This window comes from Rhipicephalus sanguineus, chromosome 1 (genome assembly GCF_013339695.2).
Source record: "Rhipicephalus sanguineus isolate Rsan-2018 chromosome 1, BIME_Rsan_1.4, whole genome shotgun sequence".
In the NCBI taxonomy this organism is placed as follows: Eukaryota; Metazoa; Arthropoda; class Arachnida; order Ixodida; family Ixodidae; genus Rhipicephalus; species Rhipicephalus sanguineus.
In genome coordinates, this window is record NC_051176.1 from 127,864,787 (window position 1) to 127,889,539 (window position 24,753).

General features: G+C 44.6%; 1 protein-coding gene across 1 annotated transcript in view; it reads right to left on the reverse strand.

The window, feature by feature from the left end:
* Positions 1-3,315: 3,315 nt before the first annotated feature.
* The window catches only part of LOC119397629 (ring canal kelch homolog), a 37,692-nt gene continuing 16,254 nt past the window's right edge, over positions 3,316-24,753 (reverse strand). Inside the window, exons 7-10 of the mRNA XM_037665059.2 lie at positions 23,893-24,108; positions 11,409-11,610; positions 5,360-5,629; positions 3,316-4,792 (exon numbers count right to left, since the gene is read on the reverse strand). Coding sequence (XP_037520987.1) covers positions 4,620-4,792; positions 5,360-5,629; positions 11,409-11,610; positions 23,893-24,108 — 861 coding nt within the window. The 3' untranslated portion in view covers positions 3,316-4,619. The remainder of the gene's footprint in view (positions 4,793-5,359; positions 5,630-11,408; positions 11,611-23,892; positions 24,109-24,753) is intronic.

Here is a 24,753-nt window from a genome sequence, read left to right on the forward strand (position 1 = left end):
CAGCATAGAAGTACTCGCTGACTGCTTCACATGAAACCGATTCCCACAATGCGTGGGATCTGAGGAGTTTTTTACTGCCAAACTGATCACGCACGACTACATATTCGGGTCTGTGGTTTATCAAGTCTCCGGAGGCCCAGTGCGTGTGGACTGCCACAGCACAATAATGTGCAAGAAAAAATTTTTTTTTTTTCAGTAAAAAATGGTGTAAGGCCTCTGGACCTTAATATAACAACATGGAAATTTATTTCTGCTTGCTGCACAATTAATCTTTTTTGTGTTGCTATCTTCGTTTGATATCGATCATTTATCAAACTACTTTGTTACAATTGGAAAGGGGATGGTTGAGCATGCCGATACATATCACTTCGGCAGTTTATCCTGCAATGCATTTCATCACCCAATCCAGAATAGGGGTTTATGAAGAGCAGCAGTTGCGTGTCATGCCATTACAGGCCACCATCATCCACAAAATACACTCCTGGACAGTGCACAGGCCACTGTTGAGGCATGAAATATCTGCTGCAAAGAAGCCCAGTGTTTCTTGCTGAAATGACTAACACGGGTGGTACAGACACCACCTGCCACTATGGCTGAATCTGGCATTGCCAGGAAATTTAAATTTCAACTCATCTACAGCTGCAGAACTTTGCATTGTAAGACGCTGTTAGTCTTGTTACACTTCTAACATGTCAAAAATAGGAAAATGTTCTGCAATGCAACATCGCCTTGTACCCACTATAAAATCAAGCAAACCGTTTGGCCTCGCTATTGCTTGATGCCCTGGAAACTGCTGACGCAAGCAGTTTCACCCACTTGCCTATTTACAGTTTGGAGTAGCTGAGATGAAGGCGAAATATCACAAGTGTACCAGCTCAGGTCAATCCTTCTGCCTTTCATGGAAATAAAATCAGTCTCCAGAGCAACAAAAGCAGATGATGGGACCAGTTGCCACTAGCTTAGCATAAAAAATGTTTTGAATGAGTTTTCACTAAGCCTGAAAGCAGCGAGTAGTGGCTGCGATTCTACGTTGTAAAAACATTGGCACCTTTTAAGGCATATATCTTTGTCACACAACAATCGTTATCTGGCTAAGTTGCATTTATATTCTTGAAAAATGCTACGCTTGCTACTTTCCTATCAAGAATGGACTTTTTTACATTTATAAAGTACAGTGTGCAGGACATTAAAGCAAGGAAAGACATGCAAGATGACTACTATGGCTGTTTGACAAAAGCAAGTTCCAAGGAGTGTAAAATGTTTTTAGAGTGTACCTAAAGTTTGCAACCACAAAGAATAATCATCTTGTGCACCTTTCGTCAATGCATGAGCATGGTACTTCCAGGTCATGAGCAACATGTACATTATCAGCATGAAATAGAATGCTTGGTAGAGAATAACCAGCCGAGTTTTCAAAGGGAATGCACATTGGGGGCAAAATATGCCCTCAAGGATGTAAACAGTTCAGTGTCCCAAGACTACGCTAGCTACAGTGGTAGGCTGTTGCCACAAATGCAGCAGTGCAGCGGCGCATTGTAATGCGCAGGCAGTATTTGGACCAATTTTCCTGTACAAAAGGCATGTGTTTAAGTATGGGACACGGGGCTCATTGATTGTGAGCTGCTGTTCTTGCTCTGCAGTTTGCCAAAAGTAGACAAGAAAATCTGTGTTTTTAGGAGATAATGTCTTCTATGCATTTCACTGGCTTGTGTGGCCAAGGGATGCTACAGCCGTTGAGTTAATGCACTGGGCTCGGGCATGTGAATGCTGAGCAGTAATGTTCAAATTTAGCGTGAGTCAACTCTGCATAAATTAACTGAAAAATTGAAGTTAACTGGAGTTGAAATAACCAGAGCTTATTGTACTGCTCCTCGACATTATTCCCAATAATGATCAAATGTTTCTTTTTTTTTCCTTTGTTATGCAGTGGTAACCAAAGTCATTTGAGAATGTTCCTGTACATACTGTACAGAGCCAGCAACTTGACTCAAAGACCACCTGCCCCAAACTTGAAGGCCTTACTACTTGTTATGTCTTAGAATGTTGCTTTGAATGCTGTAAATAATCAGTTCTTCCAAAAAGAAAAAAAAAACCACCTCAGCAGTGTATGTACTACCCGTTGTGTATGTACTGACCGTTGACAAGTATAGTCGTCATGAGATTTTCTAACGAAATAACCGATGACGGCTATACTCGTCATCAACAAAAATTGGTCCCACACGGAATCAACGAAGACTATACTCGTCAATACTTGTGTTTCTTGACGCTATATGGTCACATTTGTCCATCTTCGGACATTTGTGTCTCGGCTTTCATTTCATTGCCATTTTTCATTGTATTGCCATGCGGTGAAGCCACCTTTGAGTTATCTTTTTCGACGCGGTTAGTGAAATAAATCAACCCCATTGAATTGAAAGAACGGTACCGTTTTATTAGGAAAAACACGGTCTACAAATTCAGCGAAAAAAAATTTTCAGTAATTTTGGCACATTTTTCTTTTCTTTTGGCCATGAAAAGGTTACTATGACTGCAAGATCATTATATATGTATTATGTCCATTACCTGAAGAACACAATAAAAGACCTCAGCTTTACATCACCAGGCTCGTGTGACAGAAGAGAAAATGCTGTCAACAAAATCACTCTTTTTTTTCTATCACGTGCATGCATACATTCTGAAGGCTTCTGTGAGTAGCTGAGGGTTATGAGAGAGGACTGCGAAACCTGCTTGCAGGCCAGAGTCCCTACCAATGCTAGACATTACATAGAAGTTTGACACATGCTTCACTGGGACATGCCTGTGTGGTCAACGAATAATATGCCAATACTGCACAAATATATAGTATGTGCCAACTCTTGGGTTCCTGCACTATCTCTTGGCCACCTTGCTACTCATGAGCTGTGCTTTGAATACAAGCGTGCCACTACTCAAGAACATATGGCCATACTGTAGTGCAAACAGCTCAACTTATCTACAAGCGCTTCAATTGTTAAGTGCAAAATTACACAATGGCATTTTATTGTGAAAATTTTTCAGTGTTTTACAGGAATGATTGCACTCGACACATTATGCAGAGGACACCAAGGAACAGGCAACATATGCAGAAATAATTTGAATGTTCTTGCTTTTTGTGCATTTTCATTGCAATGATGCTAACTTAGCTAGGTTGCCTGGATAAACGACAGCAAGCCTGTAAGTTTATTAGCATATAAAGCAAGTGCATGATATGCAATGGCTGGGGGATTTGCACCTATTATGGCACATGCCCCATCTCATTTTCCTGATACCAACAAAACAAATGGAACAGTACACACATTCAACCAGCAACCATCTTTATATCAAACCATATACATACTTTTATATATACATACACACAATTTTTTTACACATGAAAGCACAGGGTCAATTTTACTGACTTGTAAACAGAACTCTGCAAGACATAATAACTGCATCTCATGAGTAATATGAGCTGGCCTTTATGCTGTGTCTGTTTAACGCAGCAAACCAATCTTCGCAAGCATATTTGAAACGTCTTTTTTTCCCTCATATGTAACAAGGTTTAAGAATGCTGATAAAAGACAGTGCACTAAATCAATCTATACAAGGTAAAATACTTGAGCCTTTGCACATGCTCTGTAAACAATTACAGTTTGTGCTATAGTATGTCTAATTTCATGTCTTGGTGCCTATCCATATCGCCTTTTGAAAGAGAGAAAATAATGCACATTAAAATCTGTCTCGCTGTGAGTCAAATGAAAAAAAATTTACCTAGGTGATTTGGCAGTCACCGTGTGTATTTGTAAAAGTGTTCTCTTGAAGTTAAGATCACAGCAAGGGACCAAGCAGACGTGCAGTATGAAAAAAGAGTGGTTCAACACGAAGGGGTAGGCATGGCATTCTGATGCTCACTTACTTATATCCTAGCCAATTAGCTCTTGCATTCCAGAATATCACCTATGCTACCCTTCAACAAAGCAAACGTGGCAAGTGAAGGTGATCCTCGATAAAACCAAAGTGCTTTTTACAAATCTGTGCCCCATTTACTCTGTTCATATTTATTCCCTGGCAAAGCCAGTGCATTCATCCATATTTGCATTACACATCAATTTAAAAGGACTTGGCCATAAAAAAAGTAGAACCGACATTCGCAGTTATGTTTCATACTGTTAGAGACTGTTCACACTGCCGCCTCTGGCACAACGTACAAGTCTAGCAGAGCCAGCCTACACGCCTTAAGTTTTGCAAATTGCTCCCATCTGGAATGCATGAAATATCGAACATAGCTTGATAAAGTAGTATTTGATTTCAGCTAACTCCGAAAGGTGCACATAGAAAAGTGTCTTGAAAGACTATTGCCATAAGCAAATGACAGTGCTTTCCAATACACTGCTAATTAATGTACATACTGTCCTATGCATTCACATTCTGTGCTGCTGGAATAAAGGTAAGTAATCACACTGAACAGTTCTTGCTCAGGAGTCTAGGCCACTTATCACTGGAACCACGTGGAAAGAAAGCCCTCTTTAGGGTAGCCTTTTCAGCACAGTGACTGTTGCTGCACATCAAGCTTCACACCTCCTCCTGTGGTCTAACCACAACTTCAGGCGATAATCTGGGATTTAAAGCGGCCTGTCAATGATTGTCACACCAGCATAGCTACGACCAATGGTCATGAATGTGCTCAGGATGTTCCAGGTTTTGGTCTTCGGGTTGTAGACTTCAACAGAAGAAAGGTTGGATGATCCATCATCCCCACCTACAACATACAGTAAACCGTCCATTGCCACGACACCTAGCAGAGAAAGAGAAGCTGAGAATTAAAACAAAACAATCGGCATAGAACAAACTGTGTTTCTTGGCATGTATGCCCACATATTCATCCAGGTCAATGTTGAGGCAGCACACATCATATATAGCTAGTACAAGGATGAGCACAATGTGAAATACATGCAATTGGCTTAACATATCACAAGATGGACAGAGAGTACAGGAAAAGGCCCAGATGTCATGAAGTTCTTGAAATCGGTACTAGCAGATAAATAACAATTCTAAGCCAACACAATGTCGCATGCTGTTCACTAGCCAAAGTGAAAGATAGAAAAACACCACCTGTGCTTTTCGGCGCTGGCCTGGGGGTACCTTTTGGGCCTGTATTAATATTAACTAGAGCACACTGCAACAACACACCAAATGGTAAACCTGGTGCATATGCATTACAGCCCAGAGGGCAATTTTTGGACAAAGTTTGTTGAGTAAAGGGGCTTCATTATGAGTGAATTTATCAAAAATATGCTATCAAAATTTTCAAATGGGCGTGCAGTAGAAACAAAAATTACAATTGTGAAGAGGCTGCACTGACCTGCATTTCGCCTGGCCAGGGCCATGTCTGGCACATGGGACCAAGAATTAGTGTCAGGATGGTAACACTCAACACTTTTGCGCACCAATGGTCCATCATGTCCACCCACAGCGTAAAGCACTCCTTCCAGGACCCCAACGCCAGCACCACTGCGCCTTGCAGACATATCAGCTACAAGGGACCACTCCTCTTCCTTGGGATCATAACGCTCGACTGAACTTAAGCACTGTCGTGATGCCCCATCATATCCACCGACAGCATAAAGGAGGCCTGTTATCACACAATGAAGATAAAGACAGAAACAAAAGCGCACACAATTATGAAAAAAAATACATGGCATCCTTAATAATTCAGCAATATTTGAAGCTTTAAAAATAATGTTTCTGGGAACGACAACCAGATCTATTTGCAGCAAAAACAGCAGCACTCAATAAGCAAAAAGATTACAGTACAGTTGAACCCCCTTATGAGAGACGTGCACCGGGAAGCAGTTCTTGTCCCATATATGAGGGGTCTCTTATAAGCAGGGTACCATGTTCTCATTGTCTGATCAACCCCTATTTTGATATAGGCACACTGCAGCTAAAATAGGCACAAAAGAAGACTACAGCCTTTTGCAATTTTTTATTATATACCATTTGTTTCAATACTATGCAATTTACTTGGTGGATTGCTGCACACAAAACAGTACCCATGTTTTCTTCAGCACAACTCTCTCACACTACTTGGCTACTGCCGCGCTTTCTTGGAAGTTGGCATGATGGCTTGTTCACACCAGCCAAGGTGCAGCTGATTGCTTCGCTCACATTTACCTTAATGGAGCACAGTGTAAGAGGCAGTGTCTGCATGCACTCTGGCTATACTTCAGTCTTACGAACACTACATATGCAATGCTTCTTTATTAGGAATAGCACTAACAAAAGAGTCCACCACACATTCCTGGTTATTTTTGGTGTGACAGACGCCTGCATGTGCAGTTGCACTTGTACCTTTGGAAAGGTTGAAGTACTTCGCTGCAACCCATTTCCATTACAGGAACTTCTTTTTATAGCTGACTGAGCCAGTCTGTGTTTGCTTAAGTTATAGTAAACAGTGAGTGCACATTTCCTTTTATTTCCACAATGGATGCAACTGCAATTAGCAGCCTATGGTCATACAGTTAAAATTAAAATATCTATTACAAGCAAGATTGTTGACCCAAAGTGAATAACAACTTGTCCTTTACAACCATTTGTCTTCTACATACATAAAAGATACAGTTAATGGGAGAGAGAGGGCAGCCAACCATGTGGGTTAATGGTGTCTCTTAGAACCAACTGTCTGTTATGTCAGTGCCTCTTATAAGGGGGTTCAACTGTACTACTCGAAGTTGCACATATAGCTTTTAGTATTCAAACATGTTAAGATAACTTGCACACTTTGTCGCAATAGCTGAGAAAAAAATCGATCAACTGCGGGCGGTGAAAGAGACCGGTCTTTGTGAGGGCACTGTTGACAAATTCAAGCCTCCACATTCCTGCTATTTTTGCGCCTTGTTTGCCTCAGACACAGGTATTAGAATGGGCACTACTTAAGCATCGTTCCGGTAGCTCCAAAACTGCGTGAACTAATCAACAATTTATTCCCCAATGGTATCCAGCAAGATGGGTGTCAAAACGGATTAACCCATTGCCTAAAACAATATATTTTTCAAAGAATGTTGCTGAATTCACTGAAGTGCCCAAAAAAATCAGCACACAAAGGCATGTCCAGAAACTACTTTAAGTGAATGTTTTTCTTTGTGAAATAACACTAAAACTTCTCATGCAAGAAAATCACTGTAGAGCTGCATCAGCATATATGGAATGTTGTTCAAGGAAAACAGCTACAAAAACTTCATGTATTTCCACATTCTTGGTTTGGTATCGAGCTCTAGACTGTCGTATACGACAAAGAGTTACTTGAAAGGCTTGACTGTGTAGTCATGGCTGTCTGTGTAGTCAAAATAAAGTCATGGGAAATACCTGTTCCTGCCGAAGCATACCAGGTTTAAAGCCAATAAACATAAATGAAAAGGGGTTTTAAACACAACCCAAAGTGCAAATTAGGAGAAAAGCCAATCAGTGAAGAAAAAAAAATAGGGCAACGGTAACGCGTCTGGGTCCTAAGGTCTTGGGTTTCAAGGCAATGTCTGGCATGGAGTCTGTGTTGATATCACATTCGAGGTTCCTTTCTGCTTTTACTTGTGCCTCTTTTTATCTTTATGCACATGTGAGGGAGCATCCCTTAGGCTCTTGCCATGTATATGTGGCAGCAATATATTGCGGAAAGTGACAACAGGGAAGTCACACTATGAGGTCCTGACTTGTTCAGAAAACTTCCCACCTTGGGAAGGGACACCGCCTAAAGACAATGCCATTTTTGTTGTTGCGAAAAATAAAAATAAGTTTGGTCAGAGTTCCATTTTGTGTGGTGCCGCTTATCAATAAAAACCAGACTTGAACACGTTACAGAAAATAAGTAACCGATTATAATTACAATTACTTCCTTGAAAATGTAATTGATTAAAGTGGTCAATTACAGCACCAGAAATATAACTGAGCAAATACAGAAATGTAATCGATTACTTTTGCATTACTTTCCTTCAAAATTTTATTGCCGTAACACAATAACACAAGCTTACTTCAACTACAACGAACTACTGTGGCTTGCATGGTAGAGAGAAGGCTGGAGGCTTACGTGAAGGCTGGGAGACTTACTGTGGTTTTTGTGATATAGTGTTACACGTTCTTAGCTTTCAACAGCAGTTGTTTTTCAAAAATGTCAATGTTGATTCTTCCATGTTTTCTCGTTAAGATATCAGCTGCTACACTGAATACTCTCTCAATATACATGCACTGGAGGGAAGGGTGGTATTATAACATAGGAACACATTGCGCACCAGCTTGTAGTTGCGCAGTGCTTCAATGCCAGTGTCCATGTCCTGTATGACGCATTGCACTTCACTGTTGCTGGCACTTGGGTAAGGCGTTACAGGTAAGGCCAAGGAAAAGGTGAAAAAAATAGGCTCTGTAGGAACCCCCCCTCGTCCAACAGGATGGGACGTCCCTACAGAGCGGTCCCATATTTTTTGGAACAAGAACTGCAGTACAAGACTGGTTACAGTCAAACCTCGTTAATATGTCCCCGCTTTAAACACACTAGCGATTAAAACATAGTTGCACCGAATCCCCGACAGAGTCTCATAGAGATTAACGCATCCGCTGTCGTGTTGGTTCGTCCTATGCCTACCAGTTAGTGCGCACCCTGCGTACCGCGATAACTTTTTCTATCATAAAAGTTTATAGCGCCGCTGAACTTGCCGACACCCAAATGTGCCACAAAAGGTCTTCCATGTTTTCTATAATTGCAGAGATTGGTTGATCAATGATTCTGACTTTTGCGCGATTGCGGCGACGCCTTTGCGGATAAGCATCGGAAAAGAACGAAAGCGTGATGGTGGCCGCTGCTGAACGTGCCAATATGACTTATCACCGACGACTTTTATCACTTTCAGCTATCTGCTCGGGCATGTGTGTGGCGTAGTGCTACTTTAAGCCTACTGCACGCTTTTGACAGGCGACAACCTGAGTGTGCTGGGCCACCGATTGCTGTCGCCTCGTTGTGCAGGACTGTGTTCAAGTGCGCGCCACTTTGTACAAACGAAAGCAGCTTGCTGTTGCCGAGTTGAGCGTCATGGGCACCGAGGAACCTCACTGCACTGACATTGTCATGCCAAGTGCGCGCGTATGGTACAGCACGCATAGTGCACTCGATTTAGTTAGAGGGCCACCCAAACGCACCTCCATCTGCTACCAGGACTGCTAGGGCATCGCGGAGATGCGGAGTGCACATCGCTTGCAGAAAGCTCATTGTCGCTGCGATAACCCAACTAGCTAATCACCGCATCTGTGCACGGTCTGGAGCGGAGTCGGTACGAAGAACACTCACACGGCAAACGCACGCGTCCCGCAGTGACTGTGTGAGCTGAGTAGGCGACGCGCTGCACCCAACTAGCCAGGGACGATCGGCTCCATGTGGCCGTACTGTATTTAAATGAAACTGTGTCAGTTTTCGCTTACTGGCAGATTGCAGTGCGGATGCGTACACACGTAACGCGGAAAGCCGACACTGTCCGCTCTGTCAGTCGCTGCATATCCCGGACCCTGCAATAGGTTTGAAACGCTGCTTGACATCACCACCACGTGCTATTGGATGATGGTCGTGTGAGAGCCAGAATCTTTTCTGCACTTTGGCAAAAAGGAAGGCGTCACATACTTGAGGCGACATTTGCCGTGGCACTGTATTTATTTCTTTGTTGGCGGTGATGGCGCATGTCAGGAGATGTAAATTAGTACTTGATGGTTAATGCGTACTACTGTTTAGTACGTAGTTATGCTGCATTCCCGGCAGTACGCGCATTAACGACGTTTCACAGTGCAGCTTGATTTTGGAAAGAAAAAGTTTGTAATTACCGGTAATCAATTACAATAAAATGTAATTGAATTACCCAGAACATAACAGTTTGGAAAAGGTAATCAACTATGTTACAAAATTACAAGAAAATGTAAGTGATTACAAGTAATCGATTAGTTGTAACGCGTTGCGTACAACTTTGATAGAAACACAACTAGATGACTGAATGTGCTTAGCTAGTCCTTGGTGTCACAAATAAACTAGGGATGGGCGAATAGTAAATTTGAGGTTCGAAGTGAATCCGAAGCGAATAGTAATTTGGTAGAATAATTTCGAATCGAATAGTTCGAATAGTATATAGCGCATATTATTATGAAAAATGAATGTTTATGTCATGACCCTTGCACAATGCTTTTAAGAATTGGAACTAGGTATGAGTGAATGTCACTTCTTTCCTCAACCAATATGTATTCAAAATGCGTGCGCGCGTGAGAGCTTCTAGGCGTAGTCAATAGATGATGCAAGGGAACGCAACCATCATCATGATCACTAGAATATTATATATATATATATATATATATATATATATATATATATATATATATATATATATATATATTTCTTCGTGTTAAGATGTTCATGAAGTGGGCTAAAAATTTTTACTTTTTCATTAGTGTTCATACACCCGGCAACTAAAGGTTAAAGCTGGATTTTATCTTTAGCTTCTCACACTTCTATACAAACGCGCTATCGGCGCTATGCACATCGGCATTAGCATCACCAACTTTGGGATGGCATTCGTGTTGTTCGGTTTGTGCAGTTCAGCCAGCCATTTGCTGTTCCGCACTGTTCAATGACCTTCGTGCTAGCTTGTTTTCTACACGGCGTTCACGTTTTGGCAAGATGGGCAAGCACCTGAATAGCTACACGGCTGGCTATTAGTTGAGGGTGATCGAGTATGCTCTCGAGCATGGGAAACATGCCGCCGGCAGAAAATTCAACGTTGACGAGAAGTGTGTTCGACGTTGGTGCACTCAAAAAGAAGCCTTGCAAAACACCAACAGCAATAAGCACGCTTTCCGAGGAAAGCAGTGCACGGAATAGATGGCAAGCGGCAGCCATGAGCAGACACCTACTGGATGGCTGCAGAGGGCACCGATTGCGACTGTACTTGGGTGGATCCTATCTGCGTGGAGCTCGGTGTCGACTGACATTGTGTCCCAAAGTTTTAAAGTCACCGGGATATCTAACAGCTTGGATGGCGCTGAAGATGACTGCTTGTTGGGTGACTGTGCTTCGCAGCACACCATCTCGGACTCCACGAGTCTGAGGACTCGCTGAGTGACGACGATTGAGCACGTATGTCGTATACTGCAATAAACGCTCTTCGTTCGCTAACTGGTGTGATGTTCTTACTTTAAATTAAAAAAAAAAGAAAAAACTGTTGCGTGTATGGGCCGCACCCTGAAAGTTGGCCCTCATTTCTTGAACAAAAAGTGCGGCCCTTACACGCGTTTATACGGTATTGGTGGCTGACATGTGCTCTTACAAACAGTATTTAACATACTGACAACAATGTGAAACTAAATAGCACTTAAGACTGAACAACACTAACCATTCAAAACACCTACTCCAACACTGCTTCGACGAGTGCTCATAGATGCAATTGCTGACCATTCTTCTGTATGTGGGTCATATCGTTCAGCACTGTTCAGTCCCGTGGAACCATCAAAGCCACCAACAGCATAGATCTGGTTGTTTAGAACTGCCACACCTAGTGTACTTCTTCGAGCTTCCATACTAGGGGCCTGGCTCCACTGCAAATAGTAGGTGAATGCGATTAACGTCAAATAAAGAGAACTGAGATCTTTTACAAAGAAATGCATGTGGTGTGAGCAATAAAGGGACAATGTGCACTTATAATAAACTCCTTGTGTTCTGTTGGCAGCACAGCCAACAAGCTTAAATCAAACAAGATTTGGCTACATGTAATTACAGCACCATCCGGCTCACCTGCCTCAATTTCTGGTGCACTGTATTACAACCCCTAAATTTCCAGTGTGTACATGTACCTCTGCAATGCAGTTCTCATCTACACATGTGCGCTCTATAATGACATAAATCTTTCCGCCAACTTACAACACAGCACAACTATACTCCACATCGGTAACCTTGCAACACCGTGGAAAATGAAAGACGTCTTATTCAATTCAATTCAGTTTATTCAGACAAAAAAAAAAATTTTTTTTTTTTGCCTAGGTTGAAAAGACTAAAGGCAGATTATCTCTGCCTGACTAGGGTCCCTCCACCCATACATTTGCTCAGATGTAGTGCAATATAAAAATACAGATTTCTTTCTTTTTTTTAAGAACACAAAAGCACAAAAGGAAAATTCAAAGAGTAGAAAAAATAACTGGAACATGCACTTTAAAATATAACAGTACAATCAACAACAGGAAGAGCAGAAGCCACTCACTGACGTGTTCACCTGCATCATGTTGTCTGCTCAGCATCTGCTCACCGTTTGTCAATACACACCTCCCTGGTGCACTGATGCAAGTCTTTTGGCACAGGAGCCATAAGCAATGCTTACATGAATGCAACAATGGGGTTTCACTTCATTTATACTCTTTCTCAGCCGTGCTTTGCAGCTTCCTCAGCTAACAGTAGGGGCAGAAACCACTCCAAATACCTATTTTCAGCCACACTGTGCACTGTATGCTCGGCGTGTAGTTGATGTTTACTCACCAGTGTCATCACATATACTAGAGTGGGGCAATAAAATAGTGATGCAGTGAATATTGAGGCATTTGGAGTGCTCTACATCAACAAAACATCACAGCTGCTAATGCTGTGGTGCCAACTACTCAGTGAAATCAAACTACTTTTATGGCTCAATGCTCTGTTACGCTTAACAGCATAAAAAAAAAAAAATCTCAATAATGACAAAACATACTTAATGCTTTACACTCAGCAGAAGATACGTACTAATTGCTTATTTCACCATTTACCAGTTATTTCTTGCTATCAGAGTTGAGAGCAAGTAACAAGAATAAATTCGAATTCAAGTGGGTGGTACAGGCTGTATAGATCGTGCCATACTGCTGCATAATCATGGTTGTTGGCACTGGCTGCTACAATATTTCATGAAATACAATGTGTATGTACAGAGCACCGAACCTATCACTTATCTTTGTATGTGTCATGTACCAAGCAACGCTAAAGCTTTAGAATCCCATCAATTCAGACAAAGGGGCCCTGAAACACTTTTTGGCCATGGTCAGAAAATGCCGCTGATTAGTAGTCGAGGCTCCTGAGAACATGGGAGCCAAACATTATAGCGCAGTACAAGGCCTGGAATTTATAATTAATTTTAAAAGTCACCTAGAAATCGCTCACTATTCTCTCGATAAATGATGCCATAATCCAGCATGACTGCGTCATAAACAAAAAGCCCACGTTTTGTGGGCTTTTTGAGAATTTACTTGAGCTTGAGCGTTTGAGCATCGTGAGCTGCATAGTTACCGGTGTCACCACGGGATGCCACGATGTGCCCGCGCTGCATCACACAGCATCAATGCGCTAGCGATCACACTGAAAGTAAGATCTTTGCCAAGTGGGCAAGTTAAGTGCACTTATGGGGAGTACGCCTCGGAACCATGAGTGACACTTTAGGGTATGCGGTGCTAAAGGGGAAAACAGAGAGCACTTGTAGCAAAGAGGAAATGGCAACAGAATATGAGTGTGTTTTTGGGAGATGTAGACGAAAACTACAAAAAAAAAAAGAGAGAGAGATTGTTTTACATTTAATCATACACACAGACAAAGTTAAAGTTGCGTTATTTTTTTTTTTCTCACCAAAAAACGCAGCTGTCTTCTATACAAGCGTTGCAAGTCAATACCGGACGAGACGGATGCAGTCGAGACTCACCAAAGGGCACTCATAGAACGCACTCCGACCAAAGTATACTTTTCTGCAAGTGACACTCCGCTTGCGTCATTTAGATTCGGTGAAGCGCACTTTAACTGAAGTGTAATCCCCATAAGTACACCTAACTTGCCAGCTTGACACAGGTGCAAGCCGCAAGAAAAAAAAAAGAAAAGAAAAGAAACTGCTCAAGGTCATAACTAGGGATGGGCGAATAGTCAATTTGAGGTTCGAAGCGAATCCGAAGCGAATAGTGATTTGGTCGAATAATTTCGAATCAAATAGTTCGAATAGTACTCACCACATATTATTAAGAAAAATTGAGCATTTTCTTCATGACCCTTGCACAATATTTTCAAGAATTGGAACTAGGTATGAGTGAATGTCACTTTTTTGGTTTGAAATGAAGTGGAAGAAACCTTGAATGGTATCAAAATTTGAATAGCAGTAGGGTGCGAGTTATAAGGGGTACAATACGTTACAAGTTAAAAATTACTATACTTAGCGCATATAAGCCCATAAACACGCTGTTAAATTAAAAAAAAATATGTACACTTAACCTTGAACTGTGGCTTCGCGGCAGTGCAGATTTCCCCTGGCAGCGAGGTTTCACGGTACAGCAACCTGATGCTGCAGCGAAACCACCTTTACAGGGGGTTATGCGCGGTCAAACATACATATTGGGCGCGAGGACATACCGTGGCGCCGCCATGCGGAGGCATCCCTGTGACGTGCAAGGTTGGATTGCTCCGCCAGCCCTCAGCCACTTTCGCGTCTGCTTTTTAATTATTATTGTTGCACTTCACTTTGACGAAGACAGTAAATTACTGCTGCGGCTTCGTCACTGACTGTACGAAATGCTAAATAACTGCTCAGAAAAAAAATGTTACGTTCCCCATAATGTCTTAGACAGCGCCCTGACTGCCGGCGTCGTCTGCTATAGCCACCGATATGGAAACCAGGGGGGCCGAGCACGCTGCTTTTGTAAAAGGTAACGAATCGTTTTGCGTCGAATGGGCTTTAGCGCGTACTTTCGGCAAAGAAACATATTTTTGCTGCAAGATATGCGTGCAACCGTGCAACTTCATTAATTGTAGGTTTGCATATAAAAACGGGCTGCGCTTGACACGACAAGGATCTGAAACTTACATTCCTGTTTACATTCCTATGAAGCACGATGAAAGCGGTTTCTCCGATTTGTGGCAAGCAATCCAGCATGCTTAGAGATTCATGCAGCCGCAACCTTTCTCATATGATTGTAGGCAAAAACACCAGAGCCATATGCACGCGCGTGCCTCATTCAGTGTTGTAGCTCGATAACATTTCACATGAGTTTGTCTGCGGCACAATTTTAATATCTATCTGTTGCTTCTCATTGAGCGAATTTTCTATGTCACACGGTGCATTTTCCACCGCCACCGAGCCACATCGGGATGAAAATTTTCGACGATTGATCCGTTATCCAGCTTGCACAAAGAGGCGAATCGTGATTGAAAAATACGGTCCCGCTCGGGCTCGATTGTAATAGCAAATGCACTGTGTGCCAGGCGGACGTATTACTTGCACACTTGAATGGCGATGCCGCAAGGTGTAACTTACCGTGGTCTAAATGACAATTTTATGTTGCAGTGAAAATACCAGCGTCCAGTATTTATAAAGCTTATTGAAAAGCAGTATGACCCTTCGCGGTTGCTGTTGTAAGGTGAATCAGTGTTTGAAGCTGGCCACGTTTTCGCCTGTAGCATAAAACAAGATAGAGAAGAACAAGTGACACTGGCTATGTGCTCGTTTTACAGAAATAATCTATAAGCAAGGAACCCCATGAACTGAAGTCGAGAGTCTAACGAAACTCATGAGGTCGGGAAAAGACACGAGGACAATTAAAATGATCACGGGGGGGGGGGGGGGGGGGGGGGGGGGGGGGGGGGGGGGGGGCAGACCGTGGTGGAAGTTACGTCGGTGAGACAGGTAACTTTTAGCAAAATGTATGATGTAAGAAAGTTTTCATCGAACACGCTGGCCGAACACACAGAAGCAACTGACCACAAAAATAGACTGGGACAAGATAATGGAAAAAGAAAAGAACTGGACTTCTCCGCTTTCTTGAATCTCCAGATAACGGCGCACTCGCTTAATCGTCATGACGGCAACTTTCCACACATGTCCGCACGTTGCCTATGTCATATTTTAAAACATACATAACCGGACTGTTTGCGCATTCATTTTTCACTGTGAAGAAGGCTCTCGTGCGGGAGCCGGGACGTCTTGTTTTTATGTGAATATTCGTGGTCGGTATCCATTTTAACACCATAGGCTTGAAATAGCAATAAAAAAAGACAGGTGACAGCGGCATCATGCTCGTAAAACGCAGGGTAGCGGTAAAAGTGAACACTCACGCCTGGCCCCTTCGCGTACGTAGGGCACTGGGGCACGGAGCAGAAAAGTACCATGCCGCCGATAACTTTTACTTCACTTTTCAGGACTGTGTAGTCTATAGGGGTCCACACACAAGAAGTGAGAGCAAAACAACGCTGTTCAAAAGCGAAAACGCCGCGAAATCCCGGTTAGAAACACCGCATTCAACCGTCCGCTTCCCTTCGCCAGAGCGAGGCGAGGTCACGTGATCCAACCCTGCACGTCATAGCGATTGCAGCGCCCGCGTCTCCAGTGGTGGTCCTCGCGCCCAATATTCGTTCATTTCGAATACTTCGAAATTTCGAATAATATAAATTCTTATCGAAGCGAATTCGAATACTTTAATATTCGTTCGAATATTCGAAACGTTCGAATATTCGCCCATCCCAAGTCATAACGCGCGCTGATGAATGGATGTACCTTCTTGCCCCCTTGTCATCCCCCGCTGTATAGCTTTCAGCATGCTTGCTGGTATGAAAGAAGAGAGAAAGCATGTAAAGCGTGCGACAAATCCCTGTAACTCCACTCGTACTTAACCGATTCTAAACATTTTTGCAGCAGTACATTCGTGAGGCTATGAACTTCGTTAATGAAGTCATTCAATGATTACTTAGAAAAGTGTTGCCATGCCCCTACAAGTCTTCATCTATATTCTTCTGTGTGAAGATATTGCCTGTGTACATTTCCTACCTTCAGTACTACTGCAAGCTACTTGTGAGACAAAGTATAATCAATCCTGGCCTATGTGCCATTGCATTTCAACACTGTAGCTGTGCCATTCCTTCTCCAGTAGCTAAACAGTATCTTACCACATCATCACTTGTCCTCCCAAAACTTAAGTGCATTAAATGAAAACAGAATCACACAAAAGTTGAGTGGAATTAACATGTTTAGGAGAATGGAGATATCTGCATATTAAATACTATTACCTTTCAGTTGTTAAAAATTGGCTGTAAAGCATTATGCAGGAGGACTTAAAGAGGCCCTGAAGCACGTTGCTGCTTTATTACATAATAACTGCTATTAGACTCTGTTGCCTCATGAATCCCCTGAAGAAAAAAATTTTGTGGTCCGCCACATAGGCTTATTTATCTTACAAAGTAAGCACTTTCTCTCTCCTTGTGCCACCATGAGCATGCTGGAAGTTATACTGAGGCAATATCAAGCTTCCTAAGTGGGCGCTTCGTAACTGCGCTAATGAGACAGTAGTACTGACATTTACGGTGACCTTCAAGTCTACCTTAGTGGGCCTTTATGATAGTAAACAAATAACCTTCAGAAGTTATTATTCTGGGATTTTATGTGCGAAACCACAACATGATTATGAGACACACAATATTGGAGGATTTTTATCAAATAGAGTTCTTTAACCGTTTCCCTACTGAAGACGAGCTGAGCTCATCCACACGGTTTATACTGCTCCCACCAAAAACAAGCTGGGCTCGCCCGCACTGAAACAAGTGTTTCGCGGTACAGCAATTAGGCTACCCTGATCCCTTTTGCCGAGTTCTCTTTTGCTTCGACAGATGGCTCCGTAAAAAAATTTATAAACTCACTTAAAGCATGCATTTCGGTCGAGAAACGACTTCATTCTGGCAAACGGAATTAAAAATGGCATCCTCCTGTGTCTGCGTGCACACGCGTACCGCCAACAGCTGCGCTCGGAAAAAAAGAAGAAAAAGATGCTTGTCCGCCAAAGTTATGTCGGACTCAGAGAGTGAAGAATAATTTCTGTTCTACTGATGTAGTCGGGGGTCTGCCCAGAGGACCGGAGCCAGCCAGAGTCCCGGGGAGATGTCGAGGAGAGGAGCCCGGAGCTGTTAACAGTAACGTTTATTACATTATTTTACAGGTAGCGTGTTGCTACATAATGGGGTTAGCATCATGGAAGCTCTCGAGCTTCTGGGAGCTTCTCGGAGCTCGTGAGAGCTTGAGAGAACTTGTGAGAGCTTGTCGGGAGCGCATCAGCGCTCGCATTTTATGTCCTGGCCTTCCCAGGGTTCCCTGTAGGAAAAAACAATGGAGGCCAGGACAGTCCAATGAAAATTTCCATCTTCACCTCCGCCCCCAAAAGGGGAAGGTGAAACGCCGCCTCCCTCCCAACCCACGAAAGGAGAAAGAGGCACGTCCCGTTCGTCCCATGGCGAGGGAAAAACACTGCCCACCGCGCACTACACGGCACAGCACGAAGACGTTGAGTCTTACGTGGAAGTCAATTTCGTAGACTGTTGCAGTGATGGGTATGCGGCGCCAGGCAGACCACGAATTGTGGAAACAGCGGCACCAAGGCGCCACGGAGAACGTGGGAAATGCATCCGCAGACGGTTCCCAGATGCTGGGCCCTTTGTCCGGGGCACCTTGACGACAAAGCAAGCCCCCCTCGACGGCCAACAACTCTTCCTAATCTGTCAGTCGGTCAGGCGTGCCCAAAGGGTTTTACGAGGGGCGCAGACAACCTGAGATAATTAGACGAACGACTTTCGTGTTGTCGCCGCTCTTGGTGCATCTCTGGAACCGCTGACCCGGAAGAAAACAGGGTAGTCTTAGCCGCAACGTCTCATGCGTCAAAGCGGCGCCAAGCCAGGCAGGCCGATCATAACAGCCCGTCCACCGTCACAGGAGGTCTCGAAGGGGTTGCAGCACCAAAGCACTCCGCAGAGACTGTAGATCTGCTCCCTTGTAGACGTTGACGCAGGCTGCACCAATCTCTGGACCTGAGCCATGGCCAGCAAACGCCAGAAACGAACCACGCAAGACCCGAGGCACAACAAACATAGAGCACTCAACTGACCTCGAGAAATGCCAGGTTACAGTTTTGGTAAAACTCCCTAGAAATTTACAATTGGTGCGCTCACTCGTGAAAATCATGGATCAAATAACAAAAGCCATAAGAAACACAGACACACTAAACATGAACAAAATCAATAGCCTAACAATTTGTATCGTTTCCAGAGAAAGCCACATCCTCTAAGGCACGCAGGTGCTACGGGCGATACAATAACGAAAGGGAGTGATTTACACAATACACTAATTACATGTCACGAACTCAAAATACAAATAAAATGTGTCTAAAGCTTTGGTGTTAAACTGGAAAGGCACGGCCGGGTCAACAGCGTTACTGACACTTGCCCAACATCGTGGTCCAAACAACAAACCTCAGCTTTTGCGACGACAATTCTTACAAATAACCAAGCGACTCACGCTTCCCTATTCGCTCCTACACAGAACGCACGCGGAAAGAACAATAAACAAACAAAAATAATTTTCGCGCGGCTCTGCAAAAACTCGCACAAAGCCTAGCTTAGTCTATCCCTCTCGCAAGCTTCCAGCTTAACTCCTATGGTTCCGCTATCCAACACGTGGGACACTCTGACTTACACGCATGGCAAGGAACGGAAACGCCAGAAACACTCTTTGAAGTCAGCTGTCATAATCCTATTCAGGGCACCCATCTCTTAAGCCCTTAACTCGCTCTGATGCGTGTCACTAACCTTTGGATAGCTGACTGCAGAATGCATATCGGTTAACAAAAAAAAAACAACCATAGAGCGCCAAAGAAAACAAAGTTCAATACTAGCTGAACTAAAGCGTCAAGAGTCGCGGACACTACAAGGAAAACTAATTCCTAACTAAAATCAACAAACAAAAATAATCTTTTCGACTAATCCTTAGCCGACATTCCATGAAAACTAACAGCTGTCCTCAACAACTTTTCAAGCGGCACTTGCGGTGGTCGCCCCCAAAAGGCTTTTCTCGTCAAGCGGGGTGTACGATACGCATGCGTCGAACCTCACTACATTCCTCCATGTCTTTGTCGCCTCCTGCCACCTCGCGAAGGTCACCGACCTCGGGGTGTCGCACCTGTTTCAACGTTCTGTGAAAGGAAGAATGGGAAGCTCCTTTGCCCTCCGACCCTTTCTGGGAACCATGCGCTTCTCTTTTCTTTTTCTTTCGACGGCTCGGACACATGTGGTAGAAACCTGTCAATGATGACAATCGCACCTTTCTCGCCTTTTTGCGCCGACGTTTGAAGCCCTTTCTCAAACGCGTCACGATCTTCGCTGCCTTTCTGTCTTTCGGAGGCTTTCTCCGTTTTGCACGCTTCTTGGTGCCGACTTTGGAGACTTTCATCTCCCTCCGATGTTCATCAGCATCAACATGCTCGTCAGCTGCCTCGCGCACACAGTCTCGATGCTTGCCTATCAATGCATCCTCCGACCGCTTCCGCGTACAATGCGCTGCGCTTTTCCTTTCAGGAGTGGACTTACGAGCCGTCGGACGCATGCGATACACACCTGTCAGAGATGACAACGGCACCTTTCTCGCGATTTCGCTCCGACGTTTGAAGCCTTTCTTCAAACGTGTCACGACCTTTGGCGCTTTTCCGTCCTTCGGACGCTTTCTCCGTTTGGCACGCTTCTTGGTGCCGATTCTGGAGCTTTTTGTCCGCCTCTGACAAACATCGCCATCGTCACAACCCTCGCCAGCTGCCTCGCGTGCACAATGTTGATGACTGTCTTGCAATTCATCCTCTCCTACAGTCGCTAGACTGGCGGACAGCCCAACGCTCTCTAGAACAATGCCGCTACTTACTCCTTTAGAAGGCAACTCGCATACCAATGAGCTGTTCGTAACTGCATTGTCCTCTTCAACTATCGCTTCTTTCCCGCCACCCGAGCGTTGGTCGTGGCTTTCTACCCGTGGATCAGCAGCATTTAAGATTTCCTGAATCTCGCTGCTCTTAATCTCCGGAGCAGACTTACAAGCTGTGGGACTCGTTGGAGATTCAGCCGTATGGTCACCAAAACAAAGGCCCTTTCTCAGAAGCATATCCGAGTCATTCGAAGAGGGATAATGCTTGGGCAGGTTTTGTGACCCGGCAGCCTCAGTAACGGGTAGTCCGAACGATCCCACAATCTCTACCTGGCTATCGACCTGTGGATCTTTAGCGCTCTCTGCTCCTTTAATTTCGCTGCTATCCACCAACGAGAGAACGTTCCTGGGCTTTCGGCAGGCGAACGAAAGGTGACCAGGCTCCTGGCAACAGCGGCAAATGACCGGCTTTCTAGCCTCAAACGCCTTCTGCTTTTCTTTTTCTTTTGAGCTACTCGCTACGGCTGTGGTCTCGTCTGATTCCCTAGCTTTGCGCGTATGCCTAAAACGCTGTCGGAATGCTTTTGGTGACAAGCGACGATTGCCACACAGCGCCTCTTTGACCTTCTCATACGCTTCAGCATCCTTTCTGCTGAGTCTAGCTATTACAGCGGCGGCCTCGCGCGGGAGAAGTGTTAGCAATTCTCGTGGCCAACTTTCGAGGGGGATTCTGGCATACTCGCATGCCCGTTCAAAATTAACAAGAAAAAGTGCGATGTCTAAGCAGACTTCGAACGGCTGCAAAAGGTCTACCGCCTTTACCGACCTCCTCCTACGTTCTTCCGCAGCCCTTTTTTCGTTTTCCTCGGCCCACTTTTTGGTTTTCTCAGCCTCTTTTTGCCTTTTTTCTACTTCTTCCCGGCACTCCTCAATTTCGTCATCCTCCGCACCGCATTCCTGAATTGCCCTAATCAGTTGCGGCTTTCTCTCTTCTCTCCCAACCTTAATTCCCAGCTCTTCACACAGTAGTAAGAGGTCTGGTCTCTCTAGCTTCTTTACCAACTCCATGGTCTTCACGAGTGAGGACTTTCTACCCGCCGTGACGTTAGGTAGCGAACAAGCGAAGCCTAGACGCACGGTAAAACACTGCCAGTTTTAGAACATGAAAACTAAAATGGTGAATAGCTGTGACGTATGGTAGCGGTACAACGAAGCCTATACGCACAGAAGATTACACACAGATTTAGAAAACTTCAAAAGCTGAAACCTGGCAAAACTCAAAGAAAGTCAAGCACTCACCATATCGTTGAGGCCCGAGTCAAGCATGGGTCATCCCGTTGCTGCTAACCAGATGATGTGTTCCAGTTGTCAGCAGCATCACACCGCTGCCATCCAGTTGATGTAATCAGGGTTCTGCCCAGAGGACCGGAGCCAGCCAGAGACCCGGGGAGATGTCAAGGAGAGGAGCCCGGAGCTGTTAACAGTAACGTTTATTACATTATTTTACAGGTAGCGTGTTGCTACATAATGGGGTTAGCATCATAGAAGCTCTCGAGCTTCTGGGAGCTTCTCGGAGCTCGTGAGAGCTTGAGAGAACTTGTGAGAGCTTGTCGGGAGCGCATCAGCGCTCGCATTTTATGTCCTGGCCTTCCCAGGGTTCCCTGTAGGAAAAAACAATGGAGGCCAGGACAGTCCAATGAAAATTTCCATCTTCACCTCCGCCCCCAAAAGGGGAAGGTGAAACGCCGCCTCCCTCCCAACCCACGAAAGGAGAAAGAGGCACGTCCCGTTCATCCCATGGCGAGGGAAAAACACTGCCCACCGCGCACTACACGGCACAGCACGAAGACGTTGAGTCTTACGTGGAAGTCAATTTCGTAGACTGTTGCAGTGATGGGTATGCGGCGCCAGGCAGACCACGAATTGTGGAAACAGCGGCACCAAGGCGCCACGGAGAACGTGGGAAATGCATCCGCAGACGGTTCCCAGATGCTGGGCCCTTTGTCCGGGGCACCTTGACGACAAAGCAAGCCCCCCTCGACGGCCAACAACTCTTCCTAATCTGTCAGTCGGTCAGGCGTGCCCAAAGGGTTTTACGAGGGGCGCAGACAACCTGAGATAATTAGACGAACGACTTTCGTGTTGTCGCCGCTCTTGGTGCATCTCTGGAACCGCTGACCCGGAAGAAATCAGGGTAGTCTTAACTGCAACGTCTCATGCGTCAAAGCGGCGCCAAGCCAGGCAGGCCGATCATAACACTACTCTCAGTGTGGCTGCGACTACACATAGCAGTATATCTTCTCTGAACCATCAGATTCAGAACATGACCGTGCCTCGACCGACGTATCACCAGTGGACGCCTATGGAGGTAAACAAAACGCCACCAGGGCGTCCAAGGTTTTTTATTCATGGCCTCGCTCGTCACTTTGCATTATTATTTAAATTTTGAAGAGGCACTTTCTGCAAAGAGGACTAAAGAGCCTCCGCACTCTCCATGGTGCAATGCAGAGTAGCCAATCCTTTGCATATTCTAAAAAAATTTTTTTCCGTGTATCTCGCTAATAAAGTGCTCTCATTATTTTTTTCAGTTCTTTGAACATACGTAGACTCAATTAGGCAAATAAAAAAAAGTTTGCATTTTTGTATCATTGCTGGCCAGAAAGCAAGGTAGGGTAAGGGTCAAGGTGCGCTTAAATAGTTTGGTGTCAGCTTTCAATTTCCATGCCAGAAACCAAGACATTTTCCCCAATGTGCTGTGCTTCCACTAACCTGACAAAAGTGTTTTGCTATGTTTTAACTGCCTCTGCAATATTTAAATTTAAGTACATGGGCGTTTCTGCATTTTGCCCCTACAGAAATGTACCCGCTGTTGCTGAGAATCCAACCTGTGCCTTTGTGCTTCACAGTGCAACGCCATAGCTGCTAAGCCACTGTGGCAGGTCCAGTAATAATTAGGAAAGTCGGTAGTGGATTCGTAGAACTGTTTGTGTGTGGTATGTGCGTGGATGAATGCACACATTTGTGTGTTTTCATCTGAGTACGGGAGCAGGTAAAAGGCCTTTGAAGACAACTGACTAAGGTGCCTGCTCTGGCCTGAATGCTCTTCTCGTGGTCACTTTGTTTGTACTGCTTTGTGACATGCTGTGGATGAAGGAGTCCCCACCTGATCTCTCGCAGGGTCATAGATATCGACTGTGCGCACACGTAGTGAGCCATTAAAGCCACCGACTGTGAACACACGTCCATCAAGAAGGGCTAGGCCTGCACGGCATCGACGGCTGGGGAGCTCAGCCAGCTGCAGCCAGCGCTCACGCTGCAGGTCCAGGCACTCCACACTGCGAATGGCCTTGGGTGCCTGGCCACCCACGACAAGCAGCATCTGCACACAATACCCAAAGGGAAAATACTGTGAACAGCATTTCGGACAAACACACGGAGAATTCACAACAGTGCTTGACATGTATACAAATGGAAAGCTGATGCAGGTAAAACACCTTAAGAGTTATAACACTGACCGCTTGAAGTGAATGACCTCGTTTAACTTTTTCTAAGGTACAGACATTTAGTGTGGGTCACAATGAAGCCCACCAGCAATGCTAACAGGCAACGATAAGTTTCTAATCCACTGGTATTACCACTTCACGGACCAGTCCTGGAGGTTCATGGCTAAAAGCACATCAGACGTGCGTGACTGCTGCTGCAGAAATGGCATTTTGTGACAGTGAAGATTAATGAGACAAAAGAGTATTTTAGTTTGGAATTTTTACGCTTCACTCAGCAGCTAAGTGAAGTGGGAGCACAAATGTGCCCTCTGCTTAGCCAGAAGCAGGCTAGCAGACTGAGAGACATGCTCCAATTCCATGCAGTTTAAGCGGAGCGTTGCTGCAGTCTTCGCTAGCAAGGGTGGGGTTGATGCGTGCGCCCCCTCTTATGCGTGCACAGACTCCGCTTATTCTAAGATGGTTGCCTCCAGAAGCACCATGCTTCCCACATGCTATACCACAGCTTCACAATCACCTGCACA